We start from the raw sequence: 27,999 nt of genomic DNA on the forward strand, positions 1-27,999 counted from the left end.
TTAAAGCAGCGGTTCTCAACCTGTGGGTCCCGACCCCGGAGGGGGTCAAACAACCAAAACACAGGGGTCACCTAAAGCCACATTTTTAAATAAAATATGTATTTCCAATGGCTTTAGGCGACCCCTGTTTTGGTCGTTCGACCCCGCTGGGGTCGCGACCCACAGGTTGAGAACCGCTGGTTTAAAGTGTACTACATATTAAAGCCTGTAAAGATTTCACTACTCTCTTTTATGAAATAACTATGACAAAGAAAAGTTCACTGTTTATGACCAAAATTATTATTATTATTAAGGTTAAAAAATTGAGTAGATAAAATAATTTAACCATAATAGTAAAACTAAAATAATGAAAACCATGTTGGCTTTATAAATACTGAATTTGAAAAAGGCAAACCCTTTAAGTATACAATCTTTTGGAGTAAAAAACAATGGTAACATCTTGTAAAAATATGTTGCTGTTTGTGAATTTTCAGAAATAACAGATATCAGAGAAATCTTAATGTATTTTATATAAATAACAATATCTGAGTCTAATTTCTGCTTATAAGAAAATTACTCAGAAATTATTAAGCAACTTTTAAAAATTATGTTGGACAAAAGACATGTTTTTCAAGGACATAAACTAAACTAAACTAAAAATAAAGCATTAGGGCAAGTGAACTTACTAGATCAAGAAAGCTTGCATTTCACAAGTTCAAATAGGTGTGCAAATGGGAAACAGTAAAAAAAGAACCAATGAATTTAAAGAGCTGGAAATATTTATCTTCATTTTCCAGTTGCCAGGTGTCATTAGAGACATATGATTTAGCTATACTGATAAAGCATACACCAAGAAAACAAGAGAGTGAGGGAGGGAGATAAAGAAGAAGAAAGAGAGAAAGAGAGAAAGAGAGAAGGAAGGAAGGAGGGAGGGAGGGAGGGAGGGAGGGAGGGAGGGAGGGAGGGAGGGAAGGAAAGAGAAAATAAGTGAGAAAGAACAATTAAAAAAAAGAATAGTAATATTTTCAGGGAATCAAGGAAAGACATATTAATATCAATTCAAGTTTAAGCGGTTGATTTAGCATTTAGTAAACAAACTACAACAAAAATAGCCCATGCCTATAGTTACAAAACATTCAGTACACTATCCTTAATTGTCCCCATCTTTAAAACTAACACATGGTACTACGTAAGCCCAGAAAATTTTTAAAATTTACTATGTATTTTATCTTTTAACACATATTTATCTGTATTTTAAGATTTTTTTTCTGCCCTGGCCAGGTAGCTCAGTTGGTTACAGTGTCATCTGGATATGCTAATGCTGTAGGTTTGATCCCTGATCAGAGCATATACAAGAATCAGCAAGTGCATAAATAGAGGGAACAACAAATTGATGTTTCTCTCTCTCAAAACAAAATATTTTTTTTTCCTTTCTGTGGCAATACCATTTAAACGACAATTAAATTATCTATTCCCAAGAAAAAAATCTTCCAGTTCCAGAGACATAGCACTGACAGCAGTTAAAACTTTCAAAAGTTCGAAAGAAAACTGCTGATTAGCTTTGGTGAACAATAGATCTCATGGAACTGCAGTAATTAAAGTTTTAGATAAGACGAAATACCCTAATGTAAGGCTTTACCATGTGTCATGCACTGATACATGCAGTCTATAATTAACCACATCCCACATGAGAAATTATACTTTCACAGCAGCTATTGCATAACTTTTGTAATCGTAAAGCTTTCAAAAAGTGACAAATTTTGTTAAGAATGCTGTGAGGCCCCACATTATGTGAGTTTTACTCAATTTGGTTCTACTTGCCTCTAGTAACGAGACAACTATATGTAAGTTGATGAGAATGTAGAGATGCTAGTCTTTTCAAAAGTACACTGAGCTTTAGAATAATTCATGAAATAAAGAACGGTAACAGTTTTTCTCACTGGTCTCCCCAATACAACCCACAAATCAGTGTTTCATGACTAAACAGAATAAAAGTGCCAGTGCTATAAGTTAGGTAAAAAAAAAATTTAAGACTATAGCGTAACATTAGATATAGGGGCCAGTTATATAGTCCAAGAGGTATCATGTTATACTCTTATCATTAGTAGTCATCTATCTCGAATTTGTTTAGACAAAATCCCACTTTAAGTAGTTTCTGACTATTAGATTATCTTTTTGTGAACAGTAAGTGGTCAGTACTTCATATAAATATGACCATAATTTGAAAATGCTTTAGAAGCAGTGTCACATTTAGTTTGAAAAATCAAATAAATATTCTTCTTTCTTAGTAGACTCATGTTTCCAGATACTACATGGTATCTTCCTGCATGTGTCCAACAGACATTCAACCTGCCGAAAGTAATGAAGCATTGCTTATTATCTTTCATTTTTAACCCTTAAACTTTCTCTGGTACTCTGCTACTGAATTCCACAGAACCTAGCCAAACTAGAACATCTGGGGTAATCTCAGTGTTTTTCTCAGAAACAAAGCCAATCTAAACCTAATCCAACTGTTCCTGCTTTCCCAAATTTCCTTCTGATCTTCCCAATTTCCTGTTGCCCATTCTCAATGCCACTATTCAATTCGTATCTTCATTACTGCTCACTTGAAAGCTATTCTAGTATTCTATATGGTGTCTCTGACTCCAACATATCCTTCAACTAATCTTCCTTGTGGAAAAGTGCATGTTTCCAATGTTTCTTCTGCTTCAAACCCTTCAAGGCTTTTCAAATCCTTCAACACTCTGGGCCAATGAAATGAGGTCCACCCTGCTCAGTCTAGTATTAAAAACCCTTCATCATTTGGAAAATAAGTTTCTTTGCCACTTAACCCACAAAATTTAAATCTTGTCACACCAAAACCTTAAAATGTCATGTTTCCTCACACCTTAATACTTCTCCTCACACAATTTTTTATGCCTGAAATGTACCTCCCACTTTTACGCTAAGATCTTGCTACAGTAAAAATAGCCTTGGATACCAGACTCTTAAATTTGTGGGAAGGAGGCGGGAAAGCAGAAACAGAACAGGACTAATATAAATACTAACTTTCTGAATATAATTTAAAATGTTTTTGCATAAATATAAAAATATATAGTATAATGGCTTGTATCTTGTATGAGAAAAAATCATCTTTTTTTCATCACTGACCACACAAACTGTTTTAGTATACAAATGTGTAATATATAACTAATATTTATAAAACTACACTTTACTGTCAAAACTGCAAATGTCATTTTTGGATAGAATCACAAATATGTACAATGAATTAGATAATCTTATTTATAAAGTAGTATAATTTTGATGAGCTGCTTTCTCAAACTTCAATATGAGTTTGAGAAATCCAATAGGATCATATGTTTACCTTTAACAAATGTGAAAAAAATTCTAAATGCTTGCAAGAAAATATTCCATGCTAGTATTAAAAGCCCTTCATCATTATAGATTTGTAAAGTAAGCGAGTTGTGCAACCTATGCAAAATGGAATGCCAGTAGGAAATATTAGCATAAATTACTTCAGCACTTCTACTTCCATTACATATGTAATTTGCCTTTTAAATGCGTACATGCCCAACTGCTTCAAGTAAATCTAATTACTACATAAAGGTGATCAAAGAAAATCCCTTTGGAAAAGATTTTTTTAAATACTCAAGAATTAAATCTCTACTAGTCTAAAATAAACTCTCCAATCAAGAGTTGGAGATCAAGAAGAATCAGTCACAATATTTTATACTTAACAATACTTGCATAAAAAATACTTTATCGCCTGACCAGGTGGTGGCACTGTGGATAGTGTCGACTGGGATGCGGAAGACCCAGGTTCGAGACCCCGAGGTCGCCAGCTTGAGTGCGGATTCATCTGGTTTGAGCAAAAACTCACCAGCTTGGTCTCAAGGTCACTGGCTTGAACAAGGGGTTACTCGGTCTGCTGTAGCCCCATGGTCAAGGCACATATGAGAAAGCAATCAATGAACAACTAAAGTGTCACAACAAAAAACTAATGATTGATGCTTCTCATCTCTCTCTGTTCCTGTCTGTCTGTCCCTATCTATCCCTCTCTCTGACTCTCTCTCTGTCTTATGCAAAAAAAAAAAAAAAATCATCTATCATGTATTACCAGATTACTAACAAAAATTTACTCCATGTAAAGCACATATCAGGGCAAATCAAGTTCTATCTTCTGTTAACAACAGTATAAAGTTCATATCTTCCTAAACACAGTTAAAATATCAACTATAAAAATGAGTTGATTCTTTACAAACCCACAAATAAAGAAATATTAAAGGATACTGATCTGTCTGTGGTCTTCGGAAGTTCTCTGGAAGATTGGCCTCATAGAGTAGTCTTGCTTTAGTATTTCCCATATCCTGCATGCACTATATATATAAAAAAGGAAGCATTTTCATTATTCACCTCAATATTAAATACTAATTCCTATACATGCATATATACAAATACCTCGTTACATTTATTTCCAATACATATATTTTTCTTTAAATTACATTTATGAAATTAATCAAGTTCAAAATAAAAGTATATTTTTAATCCTTCACATTTTTTTCAACATATGTGGAGCCACAGTTCTCTAATGTCTTTTTCTGTACATACAATATCATCTTCATTTATATTCATTGCTTCCTAAAAGTGAAGTTCACGGGCAGTATTATTATTGTTTTAAATACACCACTTGAACAATATTGCCAGTTTCAAAGTAACAACTCAGAATCAATTTGTTTTGTTTTGTTTTGAGCTCCAAAATACTCTGACGTTTCAAGGTTTACAATCAAGATCACTAAGAAGAACATATAAAAGAGAAATAGTGCTGATCTAGAACTCTACAGAAGTATATTAATTTCTTTGGGGTTATTCTCTAAGATATGACTAAAAGCCATGAATTCTCTCCCTACAAAAATAAATAAACAAATAAAAATAAAAAACCACCACCACAACAACAAAACAACCTGTGCCCAGTGGCCAAGTTTTACATACAAGTTCAGGAGTCCAAAAGACCTCCTCCCTAAAATCTACAAACCCAAGAGTATTTGACAATCATTTCAAAGTTAAATTCAGTTTCAGGATCATTTATAAGTAAAAACTAAAAAAATAATCAAACAGTACTCCTGGATAGTCTACTACATTAGAAACTAAATTAACATTTACAAACAAAACATTATTATTATTTTACATTTATTTACATAGAACTTGTTTTAATTGGTAGAAAAATCTGTTTTTATAATTCCTGTTATTTTTCTGATTTCCTAGACACACACCCTGCCTGCATCACCAAAAAGACAATCCAGATTCACCAGGTTACTGGATGTTGACCTTGAGTTGTAGTCCTCAAATGTACACAAACTGATCTTCCTCCAAATAAAAAAACAGTGACTTTTCTCCCAGCTGAGAGCTTTAAGGTATGCAAAACGCTAATATACACTCACTTATGGATCTCTACTCCACCTCACCTCAATGTAAATTTTCTCTCAAAGTAAACCAGATTTCTAAACCACTCCTCTAGAGATGAGAAAGTGAAGTAATAGGGGACTGGGAAATACAAGGAAATAGTAAACCAAAGAAAGAACTAAAGGAGTTTCTTTTGGTTATTTAGCTCTAGAAAAAAACTGAAGCTAAGGTCAAATAAACCCAAGCTTCAAAAGTTTATCAGATGCTAATACAATATTGTATGCCAACTATAATTTTAAAATAAATTTTTAAAAAAGTATATGAGATGAGAAGATTTTAATAAGTGCACTTAAAGTACAGAGAACTCTACTACATCATGACACACCCTAGCATAAAGTTAGTGCGAGTAGAGCTAATATGTAATTCTGTGTGACGGGAGAAGAATTGAGAAACTCTTAGTATAACTTACCCTTCCTGAAAAAAGAAAAAAATGTTTTCTTGGCCTGAATGGTGGTGGCACAGTGGAAAAAACGTCAACCTGGAATGCTGAGGTTCCTGGTTCAAAACCCCAATGTTGTCAACTTGAGCAAAGGGCATGCCAGCTTGAACACAGAGTCACCGGCTTGAGCATGGGATCATCAAAATGATCCCATAGTTGCTGGCTTGAGCCCAAAGATCACTGGCTTGCGCAAGGGGTCACTGGTTCAGCTGGAGCCCCCTGGTCAAGGCACTTATGAGAAAGCAATCAATGAACAACTAAGGCACCGCAACTATGAGTTGATTCTTCTCATCTCTCTCCCTTCCTGTCTCTGTCTCTCACAAAAAAAAAAAAAAAGAAAAATGTTTTCCATTTCGAATATTGAAATGATGCTTCATCTTTGTGCCAAAGTCGGAATTTGGAAGTAGCAATGATCAAGTTATATAATCACAAAGGCACTAAGCATTTGAAAGGAATTAGACCAAGAAAAAATATATCTCTTAGTTTACACCGTATCTGCAATGAAGCAAAAAGTAACACAGACACAGCTCACAGAAACTATAAAGAAAATTTGAAGTTTCTATGAAGCAAAGAAGAATATATGAAAACTTTAACAAAAAATTTAATAAGACTAAAACATGTATCTACCATACATGCCGTATGTCACTGATCCTATTATATTTTTTCTTCATATTTTAACATTTATGAAATAGTAATACATCTAACAATTGACGGTATCTTATAATAATTTTTTCTTATTGTTCCATAAAATAAAGATGCATCTTACAATCAGATTCAATAAATATGACTATACATATTTTATCTAAAATATTCTCTTTATTTAATGTAGGACATTAATAATGTATTTTGGGAAAGAAAATGGAAACAAGGCATACATGTACTTTTTACCAAATTATAATGTTGTATTAAAAATGCTATCATCCTGCCCGACCTGTGGTGGCACAGTGGATAAAGCGTCAACCTGGAAACGCTGAGGTTGCTGGTTCAAAACCCTGGGCTTGCCTGGTCAAGGCACATACGGGAGTTGATGCTTCCTGCTCCTCCCCCCTTCTCTCTCTCTCTCTCTCTCTCTCTCTCTCTCTCTCCCTCCCCCCCCCCTCTATAATGAATAAATAAAATCTTAAAAAAAAAAATGCTATCATCCATTGCAATCAGGAGAACAAAATACAAGAGGTATAAAAATCTGAAAGGGAATAGTGATATGAAGTAATGAGTCATTTCTACAAGAGACCACTACCAAAAATTGACTGGTGCAGGTGCATGGGTGGGTGTGTTTTAGCTGGGAATGGGGGAAACAAGGATTTAATAATATCAGCGATGTAGACGATCACTTAGTAAGAAGGAAGATATTGGTAAGCTCAGATAATTTATAAAGAGTAGAATACAGTACAGTAGAAGAAGGACAGCAATGAAAAGCTCAATAGAGGTACAAGGTTAAGCAATTTGGAGATGGTATGAACCAGGGAAAAATGAACAACAGGAGCAGGCACTGTGAGGAGATGACAGGAGTATAATGCAAACTAGCTGTTCACAAACTTTAAAGACAGTACAGGTAAGGGCCCTACAAAAATTTATTCTTCTAAACAAAAAAATGAATAAAACAAAAAGTGGGAGCCTGACCAGGTGGTGGGGCAGTGAGTAGAGTTGGCTGGGACATGGAGGACCAGGTTCGAAACCTCAAGGTCACCAATTTGAGCATGGGCTCATCTTGAGCAAGGCTCACCAGCTTGAGCCCAAGGTCGCTGGCTTGAGCAAGAGGTCACTCATAATTGGAGTCCAAAAAGACTTGGTCTGCTGTAGCCCCCCAGTCAAGGCACGTATGAGAAAGCAATCAATGAACAACTAAGGTGCTGCAACAAAGAATTCATACTTCTCATCTCCCTTCCTGTCTGTCCATCCCTGTCTGTCTGTCTCTCTCTCTCTGTCACACACACACACACAAAAAAAGTGGGAATAGATAAAAATCTGCAAAATCAATCAGTAGGCAAACTGTAACAAATTTTTCTTACGTAATAGTACTGTATTTTTTATTAAAAAATCAGTTTTATGTCAATAGGGCATCCCCAATGGGGCGAAGGGGAATGGTAAATAAGCAGCACATATAATTTTACTGAAAAAAAGATGCCTTGAAATGAATGTGAAGATAAAAGGTACCAAAAACAGATAAAATAAAATGTGTCCCAATTTAAAACATTGTCAATATCAGGAAATAATACATGACAAGCCCACCTAATATTCCACATTAATGGTTCATTCTCCTGAGAATAAAACATCACTTTTTTTTCTTTTATCATCCAAACTCTTGGACAGCAGAGCTCTGTGTAAACTCCAACTAAGTGATACCACTACGTCAGGGCTTCTATTTGTCCTCGCCCAACTCAAGCCCCACACAGCCCACCCAGTGGCCCTGTGTCAGAACTGCTGCTCCTGGGGGCGGGGCCTCCTTCTCCTTCACCTCTGTGCATCTCTCCTTTATCTCAGTACCTACTCCCTATCTGGCCCCTTAATGTTTCCTGCACTTTCTCCTTCAGATACTAATAGATATCTGGTTAACAACTATTTGTTATTTAAACTGAAGTTCACACTAATGTATTATTTCAGAAGCTATCTGCATAGTTTTCATAAATTTATGTAGGTACTGATTTGCCCTTCTAGGTTTACTGCTGACTTTTTAAAAAATAAAATAAGTGGAAAAAAGAAACAGCAGCTAAAATATAAAGAAATGAGATTACCAACTGCATTGTTACAAATGATTAGGTTACAACATAGCAATTAGATCTTCTAAAGTCCAAAAAGCAAAATTACAAAACATTAAAATAATCAATAATGTTGGGCAAATAAGTTTTTAAAATTTGTGTTATTTAATTTTGCTCACTTTTATTGTTAAAAATGACCGCTGCCCACATGATGATGCTGTCAGTGATACTGCTGATTACCTTCCGGGTTGGGAAGGCTTGGTTATGCTAATGTTTGCTGGAGGAAGGGTTTCGCACCAAAAATTTTGTGTAGGAGGCCACATTGTTACAGAGAGAGAGGTTGCCAAGATGGCAGGGTGCTGAAGAAGAAGCCAGTTTGTGCAGAGAGAAGGAAATGGGAACCAGAGGGGACTGAGCTAGTAGGGCCTTTGATTCTAGGAAAACCGGGAGAAAGTCAGTGGCTTTGGGAGTCCTGAATGGAAAGAGAAGTGTTTTCACACTGTGTGTATTTACTCGCCTGCCAGTGCCAGGCTAGAATAAAGGATGGCCCACCATTCTCTGACTCTGCTGTTTCTTTACCGTCAGCCCGAATTCAATGAGAACCTGCACGTGTCTGGCAGCAGTGATGGCCGCGGTTACTGGCCATACAAATAGAATCTTACCGATTAGTATAATAGAAAGATGCTACATGCCTATGTTAAATCTGGAGGAAGAAAGGTAAAATCATGTAAATTAAAAATCTTCTATTCAATTTTCTGAGGAATAGATAAAGGAAAAAGAATCTCACCTCAAGGTCAAAAGATTTGTGTGTAAGGATATAAAAACAGACTAAAAATGTTTACCACCGATATGTTTGCATATATGCATAAAATATTTTGGGAAGAATATACAAGAAACTGACAAACATGGTTGTTTCTACTGAGGGAAACTGGATGACTGAGGGATAGAAATGGGAGGGAGACTGTTACCTCCCTTCTGTACCCTGTCCACGTATTTCCCATTCCCCAAAACAATACAATAAGTAGAGGAAAGCTGCATTAATCCTGCACTGTTTCTAAATACAGTAGTGTCCAGAGCAAACTTGGCCAGGGTTCCAGAGCAAGGAGGGCCTCCTCACAGGTATCCTCCACTCCTACCAGAGAACAGTCTTCTGAGGACCAAAAAGCTATGAATCAAATCAAATTAGTGTATTTTTATAAATCCCACCCAAGTAAAACTTACAGTAAAAATACTCAAAGTATAAACATGGGATTCATTTACCATATCCTTTCCCAGTAACAGCAGCATCTTAAAGAAACAGTACGGCTGCAGAAGATTCCATCTTTGAAAATTTCATGTATTTTGCTTTTGTGTGGAAAAGGAAATACTACTTGCTCTACTACTTTCTACTCAGTAAAAATTTTAGAACACAAAGACTAAGACTTTCAAACAGCCTTAGCTGAATGTGTATTTAAAAAAGAAAAACTCGATTAAAAAGAGAAAATGCATACTTGTAGTCCCTGAATAAATTCTTCATGTCAGTGACTCACCTCTACTACCACTTGAAATTTTCCAGAATAGTTCTCTATCTTCCTCTCAAAAGCCACCAGGATTTCTTGCAAAGGAGCAAGCTTTTCAGGACTTGTTTCATGATCTTTTGGATTCCAGCTGCTGGAAAAGAAGGGCCACCATTTTTGGTCTCAGGAACTCTTTGGAAATATTAGAGTCCATTCCTTCAGTTTTTATAAAACTGTGTTTTAGGGGAGTTGTTTTCTTTCTGTTTTAATTGTTTGTTTTAAGAACAAAGTACAGTAAATAAAACATTCAAAAATTAAACTTTTAAAATAATGATGTGGAATTAAAACTACCAGTTTTCATATTTTCCACAGTATCTAGATATTCTCAGACCTTGATTATCTGTTGCAGCATTTGCTAAGTGCTACAAATTCAGAGAACACATTCTTGTTTTCAAGCAATAAAATTAAACACTGTTATGACAAAGTTGATAAAATTTCACATCATAGTCTTTTGTCATCAATATTTACTATGAAGTTCATACCACTAGAAGCCTAGGAACAAATGACTCCTTTCATCCTAGGTGCTTGAGGTTCAGCTCAGGACTCGACCTGGACTCTTCCCTCTGGCAGAGTCTTAGAGATTCTAACTCTTTAATACAGTATTTCTTGTAGGCTTTTCCTGATAATCTACCCCACTGCCAGCACTGTAGTTCAAGATCTAGACACCCAATGCCTAGGCCACTGAAGGAACAGGATCATCAGATTCATGTTCTTGAAAGGAACGTGACATTCAATGTTATTCTTCAACTTGTAACATTTTAAGAGCTCTCTGCTTTGTCCTTGTCCCCATCCCCTATCATTCAGGATTAAGACCAAACCAGCCCCTGGCTGCCAACTTTTACCTTTGCCTCTCATGACAAACATACCTACAGGCACTACCTTACTTTCTCAAATACAACATGCTTTTCCATCTTTATAGCTAAAAGACCCTCTGCATACTATAATATGCTTTAAGAAATTCATAAACAAATAAAGGACAATATAAAAGTAGTATCGCCTGACTGGTGGTGGTGCAATGGATAAAGTGTCGACCTGAAACACTGAGGTCGCCAGTTCAAAACCCAGGTTTGCCTGGTCAAGGCACATATGGGAGCTGATGCTTTCTGCTCCTCCCTCCTCTAAAATAAATAAATAAATCCTTTAAAAAAAATAGTATTAAAACATTTAAAAAATATGTTTAAACTTATATCACTAGATACTGATAATATTTTTAAAATAACTTGCTCAAGTCCTTAGTAACTTGCTCAAGATCACACACCATTTAGTTAACAAAGTCAAAGCCAGAATATACCGTATTTCCCCATGTATAAGACACTCCCATGTATAAAACGCACCTTAATTTTGGAGCCCGAAATTAAAAAAAAAAAAAGTTTTACATAAAGTTATTGAACTCAAGTTTTATTCACCATAAAATTCATACAACCCCTCATCACTGTCCAAACTCCCATCCATTAGCTTGTCCTCATCTGTGTCTGATGACAAATCAGTCTTCAACAATGAGCGCAAACACAAGTGCAAAAAAGATGGAAATGCAAGTAAAAAATCTACAACTAGTGCATAAGACGCACCCAGTTTTTAGACCCCCAAATTTTCAGAAATTGCTATTTCTTATACATGGGGAATTACGGTAGGTCTTTAAGGTCCCAGACCAGTGTTTTGACTGTGGCTGCTCTCCTCTATCATTATTATATTCATACAAAGCAAGGCAGAGAAGTATCTATACCTTTAAAATATGATGTGAATGAAATGAATAATAATTATGTTTCCACATAATCTATTCATACAAGTATTCATTCACTTCAAGTGCCTACAAATATTACACTCTATATGGAGATATATAAGCCTCTATCTTCAAATAATTTATTCCCTTTAGTTATACTCCATCTACCTGGTTAGGCAGTATATAACTGACACAGTTTAATTAATAAGACTTCCACTAAGTAACATCTTACCATTTTTTTCACTGCTTTGACCCAAGAACTATAGCCAATCACTACAAAAAAACAATTCTAAACACTATTAATGACCTTTTTAAAAGTTTAACCTTAAAAATCATTAACAAATCAAGAGAAAGCAGAAAATATAGAGCACAATCTTGCACATTAAAATTCAAAATAAATGTATCTTTTCCCCAAAAGGATTGCTTAAAAACAACTTCACAGATTAAATTTTGTTATAGACCATGTCACTTTCTTTTTTTTTCTTTTTTTGATAGTGTCTCATTTCTTTCTTCATCTTACTCTGTATGTGTAGACAATACTGGAAACTGCCCACTGTCCCTGCTCTACTATGAGAAAACAATTAATGATCCTGACAAAGAGTTAATATAAACTGAAGATCAATCAAGTTTAAAAGTTAAGAATATACAGGAGGCCATGATGTGAGAAAGTTCATCAGCTTGATAGAACTATAATGAGCCCTCTTCCCACAAAATAAGAAAAAATCTGCCTGATTATGGGTTTTCTTGAATAAATGTGTACTGAATGCTCATTCTGTACCTGGTTCCATAAGGCACTGTGAAAATTTATCTAAAGGACAAAACCTTGAGAGATTAAAGAATGTTCTAACCCATACACGTCAAATGGTCAAATGTGGTAAATCATGGAGCTCTCCAAATTAGCTTTTTAAATGGAACTTTGTTCTTTAAATATTGAATATCTTGGGAATTCTATACTAACAGTAAGTTTCTGAAGCTCCCAAAAGCTCTTCACAAAAGAAGAGTAACTAGATAGAATAACCAAAAGCCCATGGACAACATTTATAACAAAACTGAGTGATGCAGTGCGCTCACAAACTCCAAAAAGCTGTTGGGTAAGGACAAGGCCCTCATGACCACTTGGCCTTTCATGATATCTAATGGGGAACTGAGTGGATCTGAGAACAGAATGCTAAAATACTGAAATGATACAAACTGAAAATTACAGGCAACAAATCTGAAGAAAGCATAAGAAATCGAAAGCATTTTTTACCCAATCCAATAGCAACTAAGTAGGTCCACAGTAAGTGCAGAGTGGGAGAAAATGATCTAGCCCATAATTATGAACTCTCAGAATGTAGCCACTGAGGAGAAACTACTTAGAAACAATTAAAAGTTGAGAAGGACAGGATAATGGAGACAAAGGAAGAGACAGTCCAAATAAAAGTGGGAGAACAAAATGGAGGAAGAAAATCACATAACAAGTGACCTTATTTTAAACCGTACATGAAAACAATTGAAAAGAGAGGTAGGTGAAATTAGAAAGCTATCTTAAAGTTCAATTCCTTTTAAAAGTAATGGAAAACTAATATCACATAAAAATAATCAACAGGAAAGAATCAAGGTCAAATCTCATACAAAGTTATTAGCAGAAGAGAATGAGAAGCAGAATAACATCTTTATAATAAAACCACAATCGAACAAACAGGCTCAAAAAATAGATCAAAACTTTACCCTACTAATTCAGAATGAGCTAAAAGATATATACAAGATATGAAAGAACATGTAAAATGAGTTAAAAGGGATGAAGTTATGAAATAACACTAAACAGGAATTAGAAACATTGATAATTAAAGTAAAAACTCAGGAAAAATTAGAAATAAAGAAGAATATTTTTCTGAAATGAATAGGAAATAAATTGGAACACGAAAACAAACAAGAAAATTGGAGAGGCAAAAGAAAAAATACTTTAAACTAAAAATGAAATAAGAAAAGGAACCCAAGAGAAAGCTACAAATACAGGAATTAGGCAACAAAGATCCAGCACAGAGGTAAGAAAGTCATGGAAGAAGAAAACTCAAACAAGAAATACTAAAACACTATTTTAAAGAAGTCACTGAAAATTATAAAATTAAAACTCCATATTGAAAGAGCATGCCACATGTAGACATTTACTGTCTAAGAAGCCCTTTTATATTTTAGGATATAGATAGGTTAAACATAAACACATGAAAGAAGGTATACTACAAAAATATTAAACAAAAGAAGCCTGCAGTGGCTCCAGCCAAATGCATGACAACTGTGATATATCTATACCACTGCTGTGCAACAAAAAGATAATCTGAGCCATTTGTATTGCTTTAAATTTTCTAGTAGCCTTATTAAAAAAAAGAACATGTAAAATTAATTTTAGTAATATAATTTATATAGTGCATCTTTCTCCTCTGCAGAACTCCTACGGAAAACATAACTTATTGCACCTTCATCAATGTAATTTATTATCGGATCCTGTTCCAAGTAAAACAAACCTATACCACTGCATGATTCATGTAAAATTTAAGTTTCCACTGCCTATCAATAATCTAGTTCCAGGTTTCTATTTTCTTAAAGATGGCAGAGGTGCCTCACAGGAATACTGTACTTCCATCAACTGCAAGCCATTTTATTTCACAAAATTAACAAGAATAAAATTTATCAGAACTTCATTCAAAATGTCAAGAGAGTCGAAGAGGAGAAAATGTCTTTAGTATATTTTAGCCACTTTCATCCTCTCCCTTTTATAACCTTTAGATGTCAGTTTTACCACTGAGGATGGTACAACATGACCACCAATATAAGTACCTGTAATTTTTGTTTGTTGGGTTTTTTTTAGCTACAAAGAAGTATTTAAAATCTATTGATTTTCTTTTGCCTAATCTCCCTGTATTTGGACTACCTGTTAGAAATCAAGCTGAGGCCACAGAATACAGCGAAATTTCTTGATGAAGATTAGTGAAAACCCACGGTTTTAGCTGCCGTGGAAAAAAATATTTTCCCAAGCAAGATCAAACACTTAAATTAAGCAGGTCAATACTATGTAACACATCTATTACTAAATTAAACTAAGGGCTACCAGGTTACCTTGGTGTTTCTAATAACAAAGTTATAACAGAAATCTAGGAAGTGATTTTTTTCCTTATGAAAGAAAATATAAAAAGCAAAGATGTTTGTTCAAAAATGTTTAGAACCCATCTTTCAAATTTAACCTGAGAATCTTGTCGTATTCTTTTGAATTACCCAAGAATACAAGAAATTTTTATCTTCTGAGGTAGAATCTGACTTTTGGAAAAAGTTGAATCACATCTCTAACTATAACATATTATTTTTACTCAAATGCAAATAATAAAAATGTTTTTGAATTGCTATGAAAATCAAAGAGGACTGAGCATACAATCAAAGAATCTCAAGAACGGAAGAGCCATCAGATTCCTAATTACTCACCATCTGCCCAATCAATGCTTGAATGCCAACTACACATTTACAAGTGGTTGTCCAGCCTCTGCACAAACCATTCCAATAATGGTAAACTTATTACTACTTTCCAAGGTAATCAATTTCAGTTTGGATGGTTTGAAATGCTAAAAAGCACCTCCTTTCTAGTATCTGCATATATTACCTTGCAACTTCTACATACTAAAGTTATACTCCCTGTGACTGCTGTATTTTTGGAATTTTAAAAGAATATAAAAATATGGCCTGGCCAGTTGGCTCAGTGGTAGAGTATCAGCCTGGCATGTGGATGTCCTGGGCTTAATTCCCAGTCAGGGCACACAGGAGAAGTGGCCATTTGTTCCTCCACCTTCTTCCTCCCCCTCCTCTCTCTCTCTTTTCCCCTCCTGAAGCCACGGCTTCACTGATTCAAGTGCATCAGCCCCAGGCACTGAGAATGGCTCCATGGAGCCTGGGCCTCAGGTGCTAAAAATAGCTAGGTTGCTAGCACGGCCCCAGACAGGGTGGATCCCTCTCAGGATGCATACGGGAGTCTATCTACCCTCAACTCACTTGAAAAAGAAGAGAAAAGAAAGTGTATGAAAACATGTCCTTTTTGTTGTTGTTGTTGTTATTCAATGCCTCTACCCCCCTTACTCAGCCAGCACCCCCCCACAGCTGTCAGCCTGCTCTCTATCTATGAGTCTGTCTCTATTTTGCCTGTTAGTTCACTTTATTAGATTCCACATGAGTGAAATCATCTGGTACAAAAAAAAAGAAAGGAAAAGAAAAACTCATGGACACAGACAACAGTGTGGTTACTGCAAGTGTGAGGGGGAGGTCAGAGGAAGGTATGGAGGAATAAACAGTGGACAAAGATTTGACTTGGAGGGTGAACACACAATACGGTGTACAGAGATGTGTTGTACAATGGATACCTGAAACCTGTATAATTATGTTAACCAGTGTCACTCTACAAAAGTCAATGTAAAAAATTAAATAAAAAATAAAACAGTGCTCGCTTTGGAGGCACATATACTAAAATTGGAACGATACAGAGAAGATTAGCATGGCCCCTGTGCAAGGATGACATGCAAATTCGTGAAGCATTCCGTATTTTTCTGTACACTGACTTGAGACCAGTTCAATAAAGTGCACAACACCTTAAAGAAAAATTAAAAAAATTAAAAAAAATAAAACAAAGCTGTCAAAAAAATTTTAAGCATATAGAAACATGAGGAGAAAAGGACAGAGATCAAGAAAATTTTTAAAAGACACAACAGAAAAATATAGAATAAATTCAGGGAAAATGCTTGCTTTCTCCATTCTCCCCATTCATTGTTCTTCCTTCCTTCCTTCCTTCCTCCCTCCCTCCCTCCCTTCCTCCCTCCCTCCCTCCCTTCCCTCCCTCCTTCCTTCCCTCCCTCCCTCCTTCCTTCCTTCCCTCCCTCCTTCCTTCCTTCCTTCCTTCCCTCCTTCCTTCCTTCCTTTCTTTCTTTCTTTTTTTTTGGGGGGGTTGATTTGAGAGAGAGAGACGCATTCATTTGTTGTTCCACTCAGTCGTGCATTTGTTGGTGTCTTCCCGTAGTGCCCTGACTGGGATCTGAACCTGCAATCTTTGTGTTTTCGGACGAAACTCTAACCGATTGAGCTACCTGGCACAGGGCCTTCCTCATTTATTGTTAAAGAAAGCAAGCATTATCACACAGAATTATAGCAAATCAAAGATTGTTCTGAACTTACCATTAAAAAAATTAAGCACATATTGTGTTGCTAGCACTGTGGTAGCCATCATAAAGACTACAAACACATATATGATAACCTTTCTAATTATTGGAAGTTTACAAAGAGATAATTAAAATATACTAGATAATTAAATGCAACCTTCTTGGGTAGATAAAATATATTATGCTCACTTTGTTAAAGATGGTGCTGCCCTCGTGGAGGCCCGTCACCCAGGTGATGATATTGGTTGCCCTTCTTGCTTGGGATGGACGTAATTATGTTAATGTGTGTTGGGGGAGGACTTTTGCGCCAAAAGATTTTAAAAGGAAGAGAAATCACGTTGCTCCCAGAGAAGAAGGATTACATTCTAGGACAGGGTCAGGAACCTTTTTGGCTGAGAGAGCCATGAACGCAACATATTTTAAAATGTAATTCTGTGAGAGCCATACAATATGTTTAACACTAAATACAAGTAAATGTGTGCATTTTATGTAAGACCAACACTTTTAAAGTACAATAAGTTTCTGAATTATTTTTAATAATGTTGTTATGCTATTGCTAACCAATGAAAAATAAAGTACTTCTTACCATTCATGCAACTTCTGGTGCTGCATGGTTTTGCTGATGGCTTCGTAATCTGATTGATACATGGTGAGGTTAAGCTTCGTGCGGGCGTTGAGACTTCCATCCGTTAAACATGATCGTAGGTTGGTCTTAACATTCTTTAGATGTGAGAAAGACTGCTCACATGTATACGTAGAGCCAAACATTGTCAGTACAGCCATACTCACACGCTGCAATGTGTGGTATGTGATGGGAAGCGCATTCCAAGTTTTGACAATCAACAAGTCTGCGTGTTGAAGTTTTTTCATTTCTCCCCACTGTGTTTGCTTGCCAACTCTGCTTGCTGTCCTGCAAGTCTTTCCAAATCTTCATTCAGTGACTTGAACTTATTCACTCACATGTCTGAGGCCTTCAGGTCAGCAGCTTGTAGCTCAAAATCTCTGATGGAGACACCGGGGATGTAACTCAGGTTGGCGCTGTCCACTGCACACTCGTGTGGATGGGTGATGAACTTAAAAAGACAAGTGTGCTCACGAAATTCTCCAAAGCGCGCTTTGAATGACTGCAGGAGATTAGATGTGAAGCCTGCTAGCTGCTGGACATCAAGATGTTGAGCAGGGTCACTTGCTGTGCATGTATCTTTAAACTCTCCCAGTTTTTCAAAGTGTAGTAAGTGACCTGTTTCAGTGTCGGTAATGAAGAGTTCCAGCTTGTTTTCAAATGCAAACACTGCTTGTTGAAGGGATAAGGCTGTATTTTCAAGGTCTTGCATTTTCACATTGAGCTGGTTCAGATGTTCAGTCATGTCCACGAGATAGTAGAACTTCAGGAGCCACTCAGTGTTAGCTAACTCAGGATGCTCGACATTTTTCATTTCAAGAAAAGTCCGGATTTCGCTCAGACAAGCCACGAAACAGCTGAGCACCTTCCCTCTTGACAAACAATGCACATTGCTGTGAAGAAGCAGACCAGGATAATTATTCCCAACTTCATCCAGCAGTTTTAAACTGGCGATCATTTAAAGCTCGGGCAACAATAAAGTTGACCACCCGAATGACCAGCGACATCACCTCACCAAGCTGCTCGCCACACATCTGAGCACAAAGCGCTTCCTGATGTAGGATGCAGTGAAAACTTAGGATGAGTCTCTTTTCATGTTCACAAAGAAGCGCTACGAATCCTCTGTTTTTCCCCACCGTGCACGGAGCACCAACTTAGACACCGAAATAAGTTTATCCATCGGTAGATTTTTTCCTTTAGCAAACTCAGTGAAAGACTTGAGTAAATCCTCCCCTCTTGTTGTCTCTTTCATAGGCAAAACAGCAACACTTTCCTCACATAGTGTGTCACCGACAGCATACTTTGCAATCATGCTGAACTGGGATAAATGGCTTACGTCTGTTGATTCATCCAAAGCGAGAGAAAAGAATGGTGCTGCATTTATGTCCTTCACTTGTGTTGCCTCAATTTGATTTGCCATCATGATGGTACAATCGTGAACAGTTCTTGCCGACAGAGGCTTGTCTTTTATTCATTTGATTATCTTGTCTTTATCCAAAAAGTTGTCAAAAAGTTCATTGGCAACATCAAGCATGAATGTTTTGGCATACTCCCCATCTGTGAATGGCTTTCCGTTTCTCACAATTGCTAAAGCACTAGCATAGCTAGCCAAATTCCAGTCACCTTGTTGGGTCCAAACGTGGAGTTGCTGCTGACTAGCTTGCACTCTACACAGTAACTCTTGACATGCTTTCTTCCTGCTGTCCCCGGTGGATATTTTGATGCAAATGTAGTATGGCGTGTGTCAAAGTGCTGCTTTATATTTAACCGTTTCATTGATGCAATTTTATCATTGCATATTAGACACAATGCAGAACCTGCCCTCTACACAAAGGTGAATTTCTCTGTCCATTCCTGCTGAAAAATACGATACTCATCTTTCTTTTTTAGCCATCTTCTTCATCAAAAGCGTTTCTGCAATTAGCTAGCTGACTACTTGATTAAAAGGATGGAAGTTTACTTCCTGACCTCACAATGACCCGTGTATGTTATGCATTATCCAATAAAAATTTGGTGTTGTCCCGGAGGACAGCTGGGATTGGCTCTAGCCACCCGCAACCATGAACATGAGCGGTAGGAAATGAATGGATTGTGATACATGAGAATGTTTTATATTTTTAACATTATTTTTTTTATTAAAGATTTGTCTGTGAGCCAGATGCAGCCATCAAAAGAGCCACATCTGGCTCATAAGCCATAGGTTCCCAACCTCTGTTCTAGGAGAAGAGCAGATAAAAGCCACATGGAAGAGAGGAGAGGCAGTCAAGATGGCGGAGTGCTGAAGGAGAAGCCAGTTTGTGCAGAGAGAAGGAGATAGGGAACAGAAGTGAATAAGGCTGGTGAGCTGGAAACCTTTGATTCTAGGGAACTCGAATAAGTCAGTAGCTTTGTGAGCTCTGAATGAGTGGGTTTTGGAGCCCAGTGTGTGTTTTTACTTGCCTGCCGGGTGCAAGCTTGGATTAAAGCTAATGGCCCACCAGTTCTTGGCTCCGTTGTTTCATTACCGACTGTCTAAATCTAATGAGAACCTGCACGGGCCAGGCGGCTGTGATGGTGACCATGGCTACTGGCCTTACATTTGGCGTAGTCTCTGGCAGGATTCGATACAGTTCGGTATGTCGCCGCCACCACCTTTGAGCAGTGGAGTAGAGGACTAGCTGCTGTTATGGTTCCTCATGGCTGTCCTTTTGGGGACCATAGTCTGGCTGACTTTTATAGCCATGCGTGAGGGAACCAAGAGCTCTGTGGAAGAGGCTGCCCGGGACCTGCAAACCGAGCAGTGGAAGGAGCTGGAGCAAATGTAGGAAAAAGAAATGCCGACCCTGGAGCTAAAGCAAGCACCAGAGCAGGCGACCAGGTTCGCGAGATTCGCTTGGAAATGGAGTAGCCGCTGGAGAAGGAATCATGGGTTCATGAGTTGCAGCTTGTCCTGGACGTTGTGGAGAGCCAGCAGTGGCGGAAGGCCGGGGCTGAGGCCAGAGCTGGGCTGCATGGCCCACAGAGCAGAAGGTGGCAGCAGCCCGGGGCTCGAGCCCAGCAGCGGGAGCTGGTGTTTTCAGTTCCTCTTTGGAAGATGAGGAGAATTGGGCTGGAGTTGTGATCCGCAGTCTCCAGAAAATGAGAGCCCAGCAACAAGGAGTACTTACGCCACTGGTAGGTTTGTGATTTTGGGACATACGGGTGAGATGGAAATGCTGACTGCCATTGCCACATGCTCCTCTTTGGGACAGTGAAAGACCTGCCACAACGGCAGGGATGAGGGTGGTGGCTGAGGCCCCATGTGCGTGGACTGATTCCTGGGCTATGACCGGAGAGAACACTGACTCCTTTGTTGGATGGACTTATGGATTTTGGACAATGTGAAATACCCTGATGGGGTTGGGGGGCAGCTTTGCTGGAGGACCTTCCCCTGCCCCAGGAAGCCTTGGCTAGAAAGAAGGCCGAGGACATTTTGCACTTTGGGGAAAGTGCTCAAACACTGGTGAAGTGTATCTTTGTAATTGTTGAAATTGTATGATTTGTCATGTTGTAATTTGTGTAATGTGCCTAATTTCCTTGCACAGGAATGCCGGTGGTGTAGATTTTGTGTAGTAAAGTAATAAGCATAGGGGTGGATTGTTGGGCAGATAAAATATATTATGCTCACTTTGTTAAAGATGGCGCTGCCCACGTGGAGGCCCGTCGCCTAGGTGATGATATTGGTTGCCCTTCTTGCTTGGGATAGATGTGATTATGTTAATATGTGTTGGGGGAGGGCTTTCGCTCCAAAAGGTTTTAAAAGGAAGAGAGATCACGTTGTTCCAGGAAAAGAGGGATTACGTTCTAGGAGGAGAGCAGAGAGGAGAGCAGAGAAAAGTCACATGGAGGAGAGGAGAGGCAGCCAAGATGGCAGAGTGCTGAAGGAGAAGCCAGTTTGTGCAGAGAGGAGGAGATGGGGAACAGAGGTGAATAAGGCTAGTGAGCTAGAAGCCTTTGATTCTAGGAAACCTGGATACGTCAGTAGCTTTGTGAGCACTGAATGAGTGGGTTTTGGAGTCCAGTGGGTTTTACTTGCCTGCTGGGTGTAAGCTAGGATTAAAGCTAATTTCCCACCAGTTCTTGGCTCCGTTGTTTCATTACCAACTGTCCGAATCTAATGAGAACTTGCACGGGCCAGGCGGCTGTGATGGTGGCCGTGGCTACTGACCATACAAACCTATACTCAGAAGCAGATATTATTAGAGTAGGAATTTAAGCTGGGTTTTAAAGAATGGGAAGAATTCGATTTGATAAATGGAATATACAAAAAATAAAAAATTCTAACAAGGACAACAATAGAACCAAAACAAAAAGCAAGAACACATCATCAGATTTATTCAACAGGAAGAGCTGTCTCTATATAACCAAAACTGTATATAGTAAAAGTATCTGGAGGGAGGTCAAAGACACAGGATGAGGCCAGATGGCAAAGGTATTTGACTACCAATTAAAGGACAATAAATTTTTATGGTTCTCAGAGAACCAATGCAAATCACTTAGGAGAGAAGCACAATTATCAAAGCAATTTTCTGGGAAGATTATTCTGGATATACTGTGTAAATCAAAGGAAGAAAGTGACAGTGATAGGAAGATCAGAAATAAGCTAAAACCTCAGATACGGTAGGAGAAATGAAAATGAAAAGCAACGTAAGGAATGAACGAATGAGTGAAGAACTGATGGAATACAGAAGCAAGAGAAATAAAGAAATAAGAACCATACAACACTGCAAGCCTTTAAGATTAACTGGAACAATAACATTAACTAAGAAAGAAAGCTGGTCTGGACAATCAGCTAATTATTTAAATCTTAGATTTCTCAAGTTGCAGGTAAATTGACATCTAACAATCTTAACATTTGCAAATACTACACATTAATAACTATGACTGTAGCCAGAATTTTCCATATTGAAACCTGAAACAACTTCATAAATCCTTTTGTCCTGTTTCCATATGGTACACGTGCCGGTTTTATTGATACTGCGACCAAGCATTGGTTAATTCTTTTAGTCTCTTATTTATTCTACATAATGTTATCACACATACAGACACACACACACACACACACACACACACACACACAAAATCTATACCTGGTCATATTTATTCCTTTCTCTTAACTTCTACATTGTATTAACATCCAGCTTTCTTTGCTTCATTGCTAAGCATTGTTCATAAAGCAACAAGATTTTTAATTACTTCACAGAGTTACTGAATATCCAAATATGAGTAGATAATGTAAAGCCATGTTAAAATTTCAGTGCCACAGAATCAACCTAACTAGCTGACTTCAGCCTCATAGAAAATACAAATAAAATGTGTGCCTAAAGATATCACCAATACTTCATATCAAGGATAGCTCAGGTAATGGTAAACCCATGAAGAAAGATCTCCAAGAGGCAATCTAAAAAAGGAACGGAAACTCACTTCAGAAGTCACTAGTGGAAAGATCAGGGGGGTGGACAACCATCTCCACAAAAACATAACTGAATGCATGACAGTAAATGAGTTTTCCTATGGAGAAAGACAAGCGCGAAAGGGCTAAGAATAAAGCTGTAGAAAATTTCCAGTAGGAGGAAAAGGTAGAAAAATAGTAAAAATATCTATAGAGAGATTAAATAAACAAAATAATAGATGTGGGACAGTAACTTTAGCTTCTTTTACAGAGAGAAAGCTCAAAACAGCTGTGGTTAGTGTCAAGTGAAGCAGGAAGATCAAGGAGGAGGATGGAGAGTTGAATTTCGTCATTACGGGTAACTAGTGTTCTTCGAAAGTGAGAACTTAGCAAAATGATGCAAACAGAAATGAGTTAGTAGAGGAAAAAGTAAGGTAAAGAAATGAAAATGCAGGTAAAGACCTTGCTCAAGGAATTCAACTGCTAAAGGAAGATAAGAGCTAGCCCCAGAAGATAGTGGTTGGCACAATGTGAGTACTTAATAGCTTACTGGCTGAACAAGCAAACAAATAAATAGTCAAGTATAGGAGTGGAGAGCTGTATGTATGTTAAGAGAGAGGGTATGAGAGAGACGTTTTTATGGAAGGAGGGGGTGAAGCAACATGTTCAAATTAGAAGAAAGAGTTTAAAGATGCCTCCAAGTGCATACAAATTGTTTAATTAGGTGGAAAAGCAGGAAGGAAGGCTGAGAATGAAAATAAAGGCAGAACAACTAGCAACCTTCTCCCAATCAGCTCCTAAAACAAAAGGACAAACAGCAAGAAGTCACAGCAGAACACACTTAGAGATTGGGGTGACTAGAAAATTGGGGTGACTATTCTTTTGTTATAACAGCAAACAACGATGTAGAAAGAGCTAGTTTTAAATATCAAACTGAGACTCATGGACACAGATAAAAGTGTAGTGTTGCCTGACTAGGCAGTGGCGCAATGGATAGAGAGTAGAGCTGGGATGCTGAGGATCCAGGTTCGAAACCCCGACGTTGTCAGTCTGAGCAAGGGATCATAGACATTAACCCATGGCCGCTGGCCTGAGCAAGGGGTCACTGGGAGCATAGAGTTGGCCTACATGAAACATACCTACCACCACAGAAATACAATATGCTTACATCTGAGAAAGGAGCAACCTCAATAGACAAGTGATGGAATTACCTAACTATTCATCTCAAAATGCATTAATAGCCAATATTACTAAAAATGAATTATTTTTCACAAATAGTCTCAGAAAATAATTCATTTACATTCAATAGTATCAAACAATGAAATGATTTAGTTACTCTATTGTACATTTAGCAACCAATTCATCACAGAAGATTCACTAGAAAACTAAACTTAACAAAATAAAAAAGATATTCAAGGTACAAATACAGAGTTTTACACAAGAAACAAATAGACTAATACTAACTAATACTGACAAGTTAACATTGTTGAGTGTTTAAAATATGCCAGGCACTGTTCTAAATGCGTTACCCGTATTAATTTATTTGATCCTCACAGCAACCTACAGAAGTAGGCACTATTACTATTCCTGTTTCACAAATGAAGAAACAGACACATGAAGTATCCACCTGTAAACACCCAGGCCTAACTCCACAGTCCGACTATAAGAAAAACTTTCTTAATCACTTTGTTCTCTTGCCTCTCTAGAATCGGTTGCCTTGAAATTTCCCCAGCTAAAATAAAGTTGTGTTCCATAGTTATAGAACCTTGAGTTCTTCACCACTTACTTTCTCATTAATATTGTACAAAAGTTCCAGAATAATTTTTAAGAAACAACTCTGGATTTACTTGCAAGGAATACTGGATGGTACACCCATCTGTGTGATTAAGTCTTCTCTATTCTTTTTTTAAGTTAAACTTTATTGTCTACTCACAGGATGTTTTGAAGTGTTCATCCTAACCACACTTCTCATCAAAGAATACCTGGGAGAGGAGCTCTGTGGTCTCTGGAACCAGACAGGGCACTCTCTGGGCACAAGTACTAATCAGAAGTCTTATATTCCAAAACAATTCTTATTTCAGGAAGTTGACAATTGGAATCAAACAAGTAGTGCTCAAATACAATTTCAAAGACTGTATATCACTTAATAATTATTTTCAAAATCCTCACATTTTTAATAATACAATGGTATCTTGTGGCATGCCTGTAACCTATTCCATGGAAAACCCTCGGATCAGGAAGTTCTGCTCTAAGCTATAGGAAAAGAAGAGCCATCAACCTCAAATAACCTGCTATTCAACTCCTTTCAACAGCTTAGTTGAGAAAAGTAATATTCCTGGAGAACTGAATTGTCCAGGGATTTCATGTTCTGTCCTTAGTTTGGAATAAACCATTAAAAAGACAATACACTTTGGGATTCGAATGCTTTGTACCTGCATAACCCGTTACAAACACCAAGCTACATTTTCAAGACAACTTTAAGAAACATCATGAAATCTGTTACCACAGTTACTCTGCTTTCTTGATATAACAAGTAAATTATCTCCTCAAGGATATTGAAAATAGATTAAGTGTCATATTTTCTTACATGCCTCAGTCAGTAAAAAGCTCAAAAACTTATTTAAAACTGAATTAACCTCACACCTGTTGAATTGGCTATTATCAATAAGAAAGGTATTAACAAATGTTGGAGAGGCTGTGGAAAAAAGAAACCTCATCCACTGCTGGTGGGAATGCAAATTAGTATAGCCATTATGGAAGGAAGTATGGTGGTTCCTCAAAATATTAAGAATAGAATTACCATTAGACCCAGCAATCCATGTACTAGGTATCTACCTTGAAAACATTGGTATGTAAAGACACATACATTCCAATGTTCATTGCAGCATTATTCACAGTGGCCAAGACATAGAAACAACCCAGTGTCCCTCGATAGAGGATTGGATAAAGATGTGGTACATATATACAATGGAATACTGCTCAGCCATAGGAAATAATGACATAGTGACATTTACGACAACATGGATGGACCTTGATAACATTATACTGAGTGAAATAAGTAAGTCAGAAAAAGCTAAGAACTGTATGATTTCACACACAGGTGGGATATAAAACTGGTCAAGACTCATGGACACAGATAAAAGTGAAGTAGTTACCAGGGAAGGAGAATGGGGAGGGAGGGGAATGGTATAAAAAGGGACAAATATAAGGTGAGAGAAAATGATTTGACTTTGGGTGATGGGTATACAACATAATCAACAATTCAAATGCTATAGAAACATTTACCTGAAACCTATGTACTCTTATTGATCAATGTCACCCTATTAAATTTAATTTTCTTAATAAAATTTTTTTAAACTGAATTAAATAAATTATGCTTGCCTTTATAGTCTGAAGAGCTCTATTTTTTCTTTGGAGTATTTTCAAGGTTTAATTTTTAATATATATATATATCTTTGCTATATCTAGAATTTACTTTGGTATAAATATGTCTTCAGTACTGAAGTTTTACTTTCTTTAAACAAACCAATATATCTTTTTTAAAAATCACCCACTCCTCTGAGTATTCTATTCTTTCTACCCTTACCTCACCCCAATCATGCCAATTTTCTGTTATTTTTGTTTTTTTCTGATTGTGAGGTCTGTGTATCACTAAGATTCAACTACATATACTTGTGTATTCAGCATTCATACTAATGTAAAATATTTTGAAAAAGGCATAAAAAGGGAATAAAACCAGTAGAAATAACCATTTATACATCAGCAGTCAATCATAATGATTAGAAATTATGATTTTGAGAATTTAAGACTGTCATACTGGAAAAATGGCAAGCCCTTAAAATTACAAATTTCTAACAAAGCTAAATCATTCGACGCAAGTTCAAATCAGAAATTAGAACATGTGCTAACTGGGCTGTCTTCCAACTATTAGGCCCTACTGGCAAATCAAGAATACCTCTCTTCAGAAAGGAAAATCCTCCCAATTAGTTCTTATGCTAGAGATGGTTTACTCTTTATCTTTACCCAGGCTCCCTCTACTGACAGGAAAATAAAACAGACTATGGAATTACACAGGCAAATTTCATCAACACAAGGAAAAAGCATTCATTTTTTAAATACTTCAAAATCAACGTTTTACACAAAAATATTTATAAGCTGACTTTACTACAGGCCCAAGAAGAAAAACACATTGTCAACTGACAATTCAAATAACACTCAAATTTTATATGTGGCACTTGTTTCAACACGCTACATTTTCTATATTAATCCTTAAATGCAAGAAAGATTTAAGATTTTACATTCACTTTAAATATTTTTAATAATTTATCAGTAAGAAAGTGTTTACCTGTATCTGTTCTGGTGTCCATTGATCTAGGTTGACTGACTTGACCCTGGATATATGAACACCAAGATTTCTATGGATTCCAGCACATCTGATGCAAATAAATACACCAATATTCCAGGAAGCCCATCGGGGACCTAATTAAGAAGAAGAAACAAAGAAAAGCAAATATTAAAAACTATAATAAGCCTTGGCCGGTTGGCTAAGCGGTAGAGCGTCGGCCTAGCGTGCGGAGGACCCGGGTTCGATTCCCGGCCAGGGCACATAGGAGAAGCGCCCATTTGCTTCTCCACCCCTCCGCCGCGCTTTCCTCTCTGTCTCTCTCTTCCCCTCCCGCAGCCAAGGCTCCATTGGAGCAAAGATGGCCCGGGCGCTGGGGATGGCTCTTGGCCTCTGCCTCAGGCACTAGAGTGGCTCTGGTCACAACATGGCGACGCCCAGGATGGGCAGAGCATCGTCCCCTGGTGGGCAGAGCTTCACCCCATGGCGGGCGTGCCGGGTGGATCCCCGTGGGGCGCATGCGGGAGTCTGTCTGACTGTCTCTCCCCGTTTCCGGCTTCAGAAAAATGAAAAAAAAAAAAAAAAACTATAATAAATATCATGA

At 37.4% G+C, this 27,999-nt stretch overlaps 1 protein-coding gene and 1 non-coding gene across 3 annotated transcripts in view; one reads left to right on the forward strand and one right to left on the reverse strand.

Annotated features, from left to right (window-relative positions):
* The window catches only part of SMAP1 (small ArfGAP 1), a 167,798-nt gene that overhangs the window by 79,527 nt on the left and 60,272 nt on the right, over positions 1-27,999 (reverse strand). For both annotated transcript variants that reach the window (XM_066359094.1, XM_066359095.1), the window contains exons 2-3: positions 27,399-27,532; positions 4,270-4,355 (exon numbers count right to left, since the gene is read on the reverse strand). In XM_066359094.1, the coding sequence (XP_066215191.1) occupies positions 4,270-4,355; positions 27,399-27,532 (220 nt within the window). The remainder of the gene's footprint in view (positions 1-4,269; positions 4,356-27,398; positions 27,533-27,999) is intronic.
* LOC136390192 (U6 spliceosomal RNA) lies at positions 16,309-16,415 on the forward strand. The gene has a single exon (XR_010748626.1). It is a non-coding gene; the product is annotated as a U6 spliceosomal RNA (small nuclear RNA).

This window comes from Saccopteryx leptura, chromosome 1, assembly GCF_036850995.1.
Source record: "Saccopteryx leptura isolate mSacLep1 chromosome 1, mSacLep1_pri_phased_curated, whole genome shotgun sequence".
Lineage (NCBI taxonomy): Eukaryota > Metazoa > Chordata > Mammalia > Chiroptera > Emballonuridae > Saccopteryx > Saccopteryx leptura.